The sequence below is a fragment of the Oncorhynchus gorbuscha genome, unplaced genomic scaffold (assembly GCF_021184085.1).
Source record: "Oncorhynchus gorbuscha isolate QuinsamMale2020 ecotype Even-year unplaced genomic scaffold, OgorEven_v1.0 Un_scaffold_1069, whole genome shotgun sequence".
Classification (NCBI taxonomy): Eukaryota; Metazoa; Chordata; class Actinopteri; order Salmoniformes; family Salmonidae; genus Oncorhynchus; species Oncorhynchus gorbuscha.
In genome coordinates, this window is record NW_025745963.1 from 37,501 (window position 1) to 48,375 (window position 10,875).

Consider the following 10,875-nt stretch of genomic DNA (forward strand, 5'->3'; position numbering starts at 1 on the left):
CCCCATCCTGCCCCATAACCCCACCACCCCCATCCTGCCCATACCATAACCCCACCACCCCCATCCTGCCCATACCATAACCCCACCTCCCCCATCCTGCCCATACCATAACCCCACCACCCCCATCCTGCCCATACCATAACCCCACCACCCCCATCCTGCCCATACCATAACCCACCTCCCCCATCCTGCCCATACCATAACCCCACCACCCCCATCATGCCCATACCATAACCCCACCACCCCCATCCTGCCCATACCATAACCCCACCACCCCCATGCAGCACTCTGTTTACAACGTTGATATCAGCAAACCGCTCTCACACACAACGCCATACACGTCTGCTGTCCGCCCGGTACAGTTGAAACTGGGATTCATCAGAGAAGAGCATGATTCTCCAGCATATGATATGTCACACCTGTCAGATGGATGGATTATTTTGGCAAAAGAGAAATGCTCACTAACAGGGATGGAAACAAATGTGTGAAGAAAAGATTGAGAGAAATACGCATTTTGTGCATATGGGAAATTTACAGGATCGTTTATTTCAGCTCATGAAATATGGGACCGACATTTTACATGTTGGGTTTATATTTTTCGTCAGTGTAGATAGCCTAGCCCTTGATCCTCTCATAATTATAATTCCCCGTGGAGTTTAGTACTAGAAAGGAAGCCTAATCAGAACTATTCTGCCACCTAGTGGTAAATCACATTATTCTTCAAATCCAATATTTTATTTCATCATGATTTTTTTTATGTGGAGGTACACACTGAGTGTACAAAACATTGGTAGCACCGTCCTAATATTAAATTGCACCCATTTTTTTTGCCCTCAGAATAGCCTCAATTCGTCGGGCCATAGGGCCATAGACTCTACAAGGTGTTGACTCCAAGCGTTCCACAGGAATGCCGGCCCATGTTGACTCCAATGCTTTCCACAGGAATGCCATGTTGCCCATGTTGACTCCAATGCTTTCCACAGGAATGCCGGCCCATGTTGACTCCAATGCTTTCCACAGGAATGCCGGCCCATGTTGACTCCAATGCTTTCCACAGGAATGCCGGCCCATGTTGACTCCAATGCTTTCCACAGGAATGCCGGCCCATGTTGACTCCAATGCTTTCCACAGTTGTGTCATGTTATCTGGATGTCCCTTGGGTGGTGGACCATTCTTGATTGAAATTGTCTGGATGTCCTTTGGGTGGTAGACCATTCTTGATTGAAATTGTCTGGATGTCCTTTGGGTGGTGGACACGGGAAACTGTTGAGTGTCAAAACAAAAACAGCTGCGTTGCAGTTCTTGACACACTCAAACCGGTGCGACTGGCATCTACTACCATACCATGTTGAAAAGCACTGAAACACATTCCATGTCTCGAGGCTTAGAATTCCTTATTTAACGTGTCTTCTCCTGGTGACATCAGAAAGGGTTCATAGCTTTGAACTGGACTTACCTGATTAAGTCATGGAATGAGCAGGTATTCGTGATGTTTTATAAAAGTAGTGTATTTTGATCGGCTTTCTCATCAGAACATGTCTTTATCTGTGGATCTGCGCCGTTTCTGAGAGAATAAAAACATAGGTTCTACCGAGATTTGAACTCGGATCGCAGGATTCAGAGTCCTGAGTGCTAACCATTACACCATAGAACCCCGTGCTCCAACTCCTTCCATATTATGTATATAACTGTTATCTATGTAATAAGAATACCACTGCACTGTAGTGGTTATTTTCTGTGGCGGACTAGTACTTCACTGGTGCATTTTTATTTGAAGTGTCTGCAATTCATATAGTAGCAATGCATATCGGCTGTTGGTTTGCTTTTTTGTTGCTCCGCCTCCCATAGCAAGCCAACGTCACAACAAAATCCCGGAAGTGTCAGTCTGAAAACAGACCCGTCGCCGTTAGCTAGCTGAGTGTTTCAAAATCTATTTGCTAAATCGTCGCATTTTAAACAGTTTATACAAACGAAATATTTATCTTTTAGAAAATGGGAACCAGAGATGATGAATACGATTATCTGTTTAAAGGTAACATTACAGCATGATCCTCGATATCAAAGCTAGCTAGGTAGCTAACGTTAGCTAGGCAGCTGTTTAGCTAACGTTAACAGTGAAACCTTTTCATTTGTGTCTGTGAAGTATGATATAGGTGTGTGAATAGCTCGGATACATTATTTGTTTTATAAACGAAAACTACATATTGATGATAAATTATAAACATAAATTGTGAAGCAGTTGGATTGCAACGTTAGGTACCCAAACGCCTAACGTTAATAGGTTAGCAGCTGTTTCTAAACAATGCTGACTTTTGTATGATTAAGTGAGGTCGGGGTGTTTCCCGAGATAGCTAGATTAGCTAGATTAGCTAGCCAGCTGGTTATTTTAGCTACATGCAACGAACATTGGTTATTATCTAGCTACATTCATCCGTAGATAAATAATGTGATGTTATAATCTCCCTTTCCTGTTTTTTTTCTGTGCTGTTTAATCTAAATTTGACATATGTCATGTGTTGTGGCTATCTGTTTTGTTGTTTTCTATTTCACGTTGGTTTAACATAAAGCGCATAAAACTAAGAATTTAACGTTGGCTACACACCACTGTGGATGTTTGACAGTGTCACTGCAAAAGTGAATTGGTGATGGTCAGATATTTTATGTGATGGAATCTTGTAGCTACACCTGATGTAACTATGTCATATCCCCATGTAATCGCTACACATTGACCTGCTGGCAGGGCCTGATTAATGCAGGAGCTAACATGGGTTGAAGCCCTGGGGGCCAAAACCGTAGGGGCCCTTGAGGCAGAGAAAAAATTGTGTGTGTGTGTGTGTGTGTGTGTGTGTGTGTGTGTGTGTGTGTGTGTGTGTGTGTGTGTGTGTGTGTGTGTGTGTGTGTGTGTGTGTGTGTAATCTAACCCTGACCTTTGGGGTCAATAAAGATTTTATTGCATTGAATCCATCAGCCATTCATTTTGTGTTCCAGTGGTTCTGATAGGAGACTCGGGTGTTGGCAAGAGCAACCTGCTCTCTCGTTTCACCCGGAATGAGTTTAACCTGGAAAGTAAGAGCACCATTGGAGTGGAGTTTGCCACCCGCAGTATCCAGGTGGATGGGAAAACGGTGAAGGCTCAGATCTGGGACACTGCAGGACAGGAGCGCTACCGGGCTATCACCTCGGCGTGAGTATGCTGTAGGGTAAAGTTGCCCCTAGATGCTGATCTGGGGTCAGTTTATCATTTTTCCCACTAATGGTTAACGTTAGGATTGGGGAAGGTAAAGCTGATCCAGAGTTTACAATAGGAAGATTTGGAGCTGGACAAGAGACCGGGAAGAATTGTATTTATTTGGGAAGAATTGTATTTATTTGAGAAAGTTACCGGTCATCTATATGTAATATATTCCATTTAGCAGACTCCACTTAGTCATGTAATATATTCCATTTAGCAGACTCCACTTAGTCATGTAATATATTCCATTTAGCAGACTCCACTTAGTCATGTAATATATTCCATTTAGCAGACTCCACTTACTCATGTAATATATTCCATTTAGCAGACTCTACTTACAGTCATGTAATATATTCCATTTAGCAGACTCCACTTAGTCATGTAATATATTCCATTTAGCAGACTCTACTTACAGTCATGTAATATATTCCATTTAGCAGACTCCACTTACTCATGTAATATATTCCATTTAGCAGACTCTACTTACAGTCATGTAATATATTCCATTTAGCAGACTCCACTTAGTCATGTAATATATTCCATTTAGCAGACTCCACTCAGTCATGTAATATATTCCATTTAGCAGACTCCACTTACAGTCATGTAATATATTCTATTTAGCAGACTCTACTTACAGTCATGTAATATATTCCATATACCATTTACATTTTACTTGTGGGTGGTCCTGGGAATCGAGTCCACGACCCTGGCATTGCCATGCTCTACCAACGGAGCTATAAAGGACCGTCTGCATTCGGTGTGTAAGCCATTAGGCCGGCCACTAATGTAGCCAGCGCCATCAATAAACTAGGGATGTTGGTCAAATGAGCCTCATTTACATGTCCTTTAAAACAGCCTATAACTAATTACATAAGACTATTCCTTGTGTTTCGATGTGTCCTATATGCAAAACTTCATAGCCTATTGGTTTGTTTTTTACTTTGCTAAAACAATAATTGTCCTTTTCACAGTTCAGCTGTCTGAGATTTGAGCACTGAATGCATCAGGCCATTGCATTGCATCAGGCCGTTGCATTGCATCAGGCCGTTGCATGCATCAGGCCGTTGCATGCATCAGGCCGTTGCATTGCATCAGGCCGTTGCATGCATCAGGCCGTTGCATGCATCAGGCCGTTGCACGCATCAGGCCGTTGCATTGCATCGGGCATTGCATCGGGGCATTGCATCGGGGCATTGCATCGGGCATTGCATCGGGCATTGCATCGGGCATTGCATCGGGGCATTGCATCGGGGCATTGCATCGGGGCATTGCATGCTGTCTATTTACCACCACAATCTGATTTTGGCACTAAGACCACACTCAACCAGCTGTATAAAGCCATAATCTAGACGTGGTGATCCTAGTGGCCGGTGATTTAAATGAAGGAAAACTGAAATCAATTTGAACCATTTCTACCATCATGTGACCTGTGGAGCTGGAGGTGAAGAATCTCTACAGGACCTTCAGAATGTATTCACACCCCTGGACTTTTTCCACATTTTGTTGTGTTACAGCCTGAATTTAAAATGGACGGTTTATAAGCGCGGAAATCAACCCTGCTGCACGAGCATGCTTTTTACACAGTCGATAGCGCGCCGGACCTCGGGCTCGAAGATCGAGGGTTCGAGACCTGCTCCCTGCTGTTTCATTACATTACAGGAACGCGCTCACCGGCCAAGCACACGCACTGTCGTGGATGCAAGGTCCAATCACTTCTGACACCAATGTAATGAAACAGCAAGTAGCAGGTCTCGAACCCTCGACTTTCGAGCCCGAGGTCCTGTGTAAAAGCATGCTCGTGCAGCAGGGTCGATTTCCGACCCTGGGTTTATAATATATACACGCATTTTATTGTTAGATTATAGGAGTAACTCTGGTAGGCCTAAAACATTCTTGCGCACCTCAAGTTCAACTGTCGGAGTTAGTTGGCGCACCTCCGTTCACCAGCTTCATATCATAGGTTCTGCAGTATAGTAGGCTAATAACAACAACAAACCAAAACCATCCAGTCAGACACAGTACTATAATGTCCTAGTGGATAGGAGTCCAGTCAGACACAGTACTATCATGTTCTAGTGGATAGGAGTCCAGTCAGACACAGTACTATCATGTTCTAGTGGATAGGAGTCCAGTCAGACACAGTACTATCATGTCCTAGTGGATAGGAGTCCAGTCAGACACAGTACTATCATGTTCTAGTGGATAGGAGTCCAGTTTTTTTCAGCCACTGTACTATCATGTTCTGAGAGTCTGGGTACTGTAAAGTCATTGGAGGGTCTAGACACTGGTACTGTAAAGCTCATTGGGGTCTAGAACGGGGTACTGTAAAGCTCATTGGGGGTCTAGAACGGGGTACTGTAAAGCTCATTTGTGTCTAGCCTGGGGTACTGTAAAGCTATTTGTGTCTAGACCAGGGTACTGTAAAGCTCATTGGAGGTCTAGACCGTGGGTACTGTAAAGCTCTTTGTGTCTAGCCCGGGGTACTGTAAAGCTATTTGTGTCTAGCCCGGGGTACTGTAAAGCTCATTGAGGGTCTAGACCGGGGTACTGTAAAGCTCATTGAGGGTCTAGACCGGGGTACTGTAAAGCTCATTGAGGGTCTAGACCGGGGTACTGTAAAGCTCATTGGGGGTCTAGAACGGGGTACTGTAAAGCTCATTGGGGGTCTAGAACGGGGTACTGTAAAGCTATTTGTGTCTAGCCCGGGGTAATGTAAAGCTATTTGTGTCTAGACCGGGGTACTGTAAAGCTCATTGGAGGTCTAGACCGGGGTACTGTAAAGCTCTTTGTGTCTAGCCCGGGGTACTGTAAAGCTATTTGTGTCTAGCCCGGGGTACTGTAAAGCTCATTGAGGGTCTAGACCGGGGTACTGTAAAGCTCACTGAGGGTCTAGACCGGGGTACTGTAAAGCTATTTGTGTCTAGACCTTGGTACTGTAAAGCTATTTGTGTCTAGACCGGGGTACTGTAAAGCTATTTGTGTCTAGAGCGGGGTACTGTAAAGCTATTTGTGTCTAGACCGGGGTACTGTAAAGCTATTTGTGTCTAGACCGGGGTACTGTAAAGCTATTTGTGTCTAGACCGGGGTACTGTAAAGCTATTTGTGTCTAGACCGGGGTACTGTAAAGCTCTTTGTGTCTAGACCGGGGTACTGTAAAGCTATTTGTGTCTAGACCGGGGTACTGTAAAGCTATTTGTGTCTAGACCGGGGTACTGTAAAGCTATTTGTGTCTAGACCGGGGTACTGTAAAGCTATTTGTGTCTAGACCGGGGTACTGTAAAGCTATTTGTGTCTAGACCGTTGTACTGTAAAGCTATTTGTGTCTAGACCGGGGTACTGTAAAGCTCATTGAGGGTCTAGACCGGGGTACTGTAAAGCTACTTGTGTCTAGACCGGGGTACTGTAAAGCTATTTGTGTCTAGACCGGGGTACTGTAAAGCTATTTGTGTCTAGACCGGGGTACTGTAAAGCTATTTGTGTCTAGACCGGGGTACTGTAAAGCTATTTGTGTCTAGACCGGGTACTGTAAAGCTATTTGTGTCTAGACCGGGTACTGTAAAGCTGTTTGTGTCTAGACCGGGGTACTGTAAAGCTCTTTGTGTCTAGACCGGGTACTGTAAAGCTATTTGTGTCTAGACCGGGGTACTGTAAAGCTATTTGTGTCTAGACCGGGGTACTGTAAAGCTATTTGTGTCTAGACCGGGGTACTGTAAAGCTATTTGTGTCTAGACCGGGGTACTGTAAAGCTCTTTGTGTCTAGACCGGGGTACTGTAAAGCTATTTGTGTCTAGACCGGGGTACTGTAAAGCTATTTGTGTCTAGACCGGGGTACTGTAAAGCTATTTGTGTCTAGACCGGGGTACTGTAAAGCTCTTTGTGTCTAGACCGGGGTACTGTAAAGCTATTTGTGTCTAGACCGGGGTACTGTAAAGCTATTTGTGTCTAGACCGGGTACTGTAAAGCTATTTGTGTCTAGACCGGGGTACTGTAAAGCTATTTGTGTCTAGACCGGGGTACTGTAAAGCTATTTGTGTCTAGAGCGGGGTACTGTAAAGCTATTTGTGTCTAGACCGGGGTACTGTAAAGCTATTTGTGTCTAGACCGGGGTACTGTAAAGCTATTTGTGTCTAGACCGGGGTACTGTAAAGCTCTTTGTGTCTAGACCGGGTACTGTAAAGCTATTTGTGTCTAGACCGGGGTACTGTAAAGCTATTTGTGTCTAGACCGGGGTACTGTAAAGCTATTTGTGTCTAGACCGGGTACTGTAAAGCTATTTGTGTCTAGACCGGGGTACTGTAAAGCTATTTGTGTCTAGACCGGGTACTGTAAAGCTATTTGTGTCTAGAGCGGGGTACTGTAAAGCTATTTGTGTCTAGACCGGGGTACTGTAAAGCTATTTGTGTCTAGACCGGGTACTGTAAAGCTATTTGTGTCTAGACCGGGGTACTGTAAAGCTCTTTGTGTCTAGACCGGGTACTGTAAAGCTATTTGTGTCTGACCGGGTACTGTAAAGCTATTTGTGTCTAGACCGGGGTACTGTAAAGCTATTTGTGTCTAGACCGGGGTACTGTAAAGCTATTTGTGTCTAGACCGGGGTACTGTAAAGCTATTTGTGTCTAGACCGGGGTACTGTAAAGCTATTTGTGTCTAGACCGGGGTACTGTAAAGCTCTTTGTGTCTAGACCGGGGTACTGTAAAGCTATTTGTGTCTAGACCGGGGTACTGTAAAGCTATTTGTGTCTAGACCGGGGTACTGTAAAGCTATTTGTGTCTAGACCGGGGTACTGTAAAGCTCTTTGTGTCTAGACCGGGTACTGTAAAGCTATTTGTGTCTAGATATACTGTAAAGCTATTTGTGTCTAGACCGGGGTACTGTAAAGCTATTTGTGTCTAGACCGGGGTACTGTAAAGCTATTTGTGTCTAGACCGGGGTACTGTAAAGCTCATTGAGGGTCTAGACCGGGGTACTGTAAAGCTATTTGTGCCCTGTTATTAAAATGGCTATAATGGTACGCTGGCTTTTATTGATAAAATTGACCTCTTTGTCCACTGTTGATGATGTCATGGTGCAGGTACTACAGAGGCGCGGTGGGGGCCCTGCTGGTCTATGACATCGCCTTAGGGCACCTGACCTATGAAAATGTGGAGCGGTGGCTGAAAGAGCTGAGAGACCATGCGGACACCAACATCGTCATCATGCTGGTTGGCAACAAGAGTGACCTGCGTCACCTCCGGGCCGTGCCCACCGACGAGGCTCGGGCCTTCGCAGGTTAGAGATGCCTCGTCCTTTCTGAACACGTGTCAGACACTGAAAAAGATACATTTCTGTTTTTTTATATATATTTTTTTACTTTCCTTCATTGATGATGCTGCGGTCTCACAAAAATGTATGTTTTAATGTCACTTTTTATGCATTCATTCCTGTGGAATGTTCCAGAACGGGTACAGTCTCTAACTTAGGGAGTTGTTTGTTCCAGAACGGGTACAGTCTCTAACTTAGGGAGTTGTTTGTTTCCAGAACGGGTACAGTCTCTAACTTAGGGAGTTGTTTGTTTCCAGAACGGGTACAGTCTCTAATTTAGGGAGTTGTTTGTTTCCAGAACGGGTACAGTCTCTAACTTAGGGAGTTGTTTGTTCCATAACGGGTACAGTCTCTAACTTAGGGAGTTGTTTGTTTCCAGAACGGGTACAGTCTCTAATTTAGGGAGTTGTTTGTTTCCTAACGGGTACAGTCTCTAACTTAGGGAGTTGTTTGTTCCAGAACGGGTACAGTCTCTAACTTAGGGAGTTGTTTGTTTCCAGAACGGGTACAGTCTCTAATTTAGGGAGTTGTTTGTTTCCTAACGGGTACAGTCTCTAACTTAGGGAGTTGTTTGTTTCCAGAACGGGTACAGTCTCTAACTTAGGGAGTTGTTTGTTTCCAGAACGGGTACAGTCTCTAACTTAGGGAGTTGTTTGTTTCCTAACAGGTACAGTCTCTAACTTAGGGAGTTGTTTGTTCCATAACGGGTACAGTCTCTAACTTAGGGAGTTGTTTGTTTCCAGAACGGGTACAGTCTCTAACTTAGGGAGTTGTTTGTTTCATAACAGGTACAGTCTCTAACTTATTTTCTGACTTTGTTTGTTCCCCTTCAGAGAAAAACGGTTTGTCTTTCCTTGAGACGTCAGCCCTGGATTCCACCAACGTTGAAACGGCTTTCCAGACCATTCTGACAGGTGTGTGTGTGTGTGTGTGTGTGTGTGTGTGTGTGTGTGTGTGTGTGTGTGTGTGTGTGTGTGTGTGTGTGTGTGTGTGTGTGTGTGTGTGTGTGTGTGTGTGTGTGTGTGTGTGTGTGTGTGTGTGGTCACACCTGTTGATTTGATCTGCTATCTTGGCAAGACAGACTGGATACGACCTAATCATCTCTCTCTTCTCCCTCTCCCCTCCATCAGAAATCTATCGTATCGTCTCTCAGAAGCAGATGTCAGAGCGTCAGGAGAGCGACATGTCTCCTAGCAACAATGTGGTCAACATCCAGGTGCAGCCCACTGAGAACAAACCAAAGATGCAGTGCTGTCAGAACATCTAGCCCCGCCCATGTTACCACTACACCTCTACCCCCTTATATACCCTGTACCCCCACCTCTACTCCCTTATATACCCTGTACCCCCACCTCTACCCCCTCATATACCCTGTACCCCCACCTCTACCCCCTCATATACCCTGTACCCCCACCTCTACTCCCTCATATACCCTGTACCCCCACCTCTACTCCCTTATATACCCTGTACCCCCACCTCTACCCCCTCATATACCCTTTAGAACCAATTAAATGGTCTCTCAAATGTGTGAGTTTGGCCCACCCGGCTCTCAGGGTGAGGTTAACCAGATGCACTCACTTACTCTCATAGGAGTAGTGCCCTCCTCCATTCTCTCCTCTCTCTCCCCACTCCCTCTCTCCTCCTCTCCCTCCACTCCCACTCCCTCTCCTCTCCCCACTCCCTCTCTCCTCCCCTCCCTCCCTCCCCCAATCCCCCTCCTCCCTCCCTCCCTCCTCCACTCCCTCTTCCTCCCTCTCTCCTCTCCCTCGCTCCGTCTCTCCTCCACTCCCTCTTCCTCCCTCTCTCCTCCTCTCCCTCCCACCCTCTCTCCTCCTCTCCCTCCCTCCTCAACTCCCTCTTCCTCTCTCCCTCCTCCTCTCCCTCCCTACTGATCATGATCTGAGAAGCCTAGTCAGGTGTCTGGAGTCGTGTTCCCCAGCGGAACCTTTTCAGACAGGAAGTCATTTATATTTCTCACTTAGATGTAATACTGTTGATGCTCTGACATGTCTTACAGAGAAATGTCTTAATATATTCATCTGATTTTTTTATCTTCTTCATTTTCTTCAATTTATGACTTCCATTTTGTGTGTTCCTCAATTATTATTTTTTACCTATGTTTTTTTTAAATGTTTTTTTTGTCTTCAAATATTGTATCATATTTCCTACTAACGTGTATGTATTTAAATCACACTGAGAATGCTCTGATGTGTATCTGTCTACGACCCCCCCCCCCCCACCCTCCCATCAGTTAGCCTCGCTCCCTCCCTCTCTCTTTAGTATAATGTCATGTTTGACAGCGGTAGGTTTCTCCAAACATGTGGATGTATTAAGCACAGTG

At 45.1% G+C, this 10,875-nt stretch overlaps 1 protein-coding gene and 1 non-coding gene across 2 annotated transcripts; one reads left to right on the forward strand and one right to left on the reverse strand.

The window, feature by feature from the left end:
• Positions 1 to 1,582: 1,582 nt before the first annotated feature.
• Positions 1,583 to 1,654, reverse strand: trnaq-cug. The gene has a single exon. It is a non-coding gene; the product is annotated as a tRNA-Gln (tRNA).
• Positions 1,655 to 1,846: 192 nt separating this feature from the next.
• On the forward strand, positions 1,847 to 10,244 carry LOC124021163 (ras-related protein Rab-11A-like). The gene is made up of 5 exons (XM_046336514.1): positions 1,847 to 2,032; positions 2,989 to 3,184; positions 8,305 to 8,501; positions 9,368 to 9,448; positions 9,665 to 10,244. Exons 1-5 carry the CDS (start codon positions 1,993 to 1,995, stop codon positions 9,799 to 9,801), a joined length of 651 nt encoding a protein of 216 aa, XP_046192470.1. The 5' UTR covers positions 1,847 to 1,992; the 3' UTR covers positions 9,802 to 10,244.
• The last annotated feature ends 631 nt before the right edge of the window (positions 10,245 to 10,875 follow it).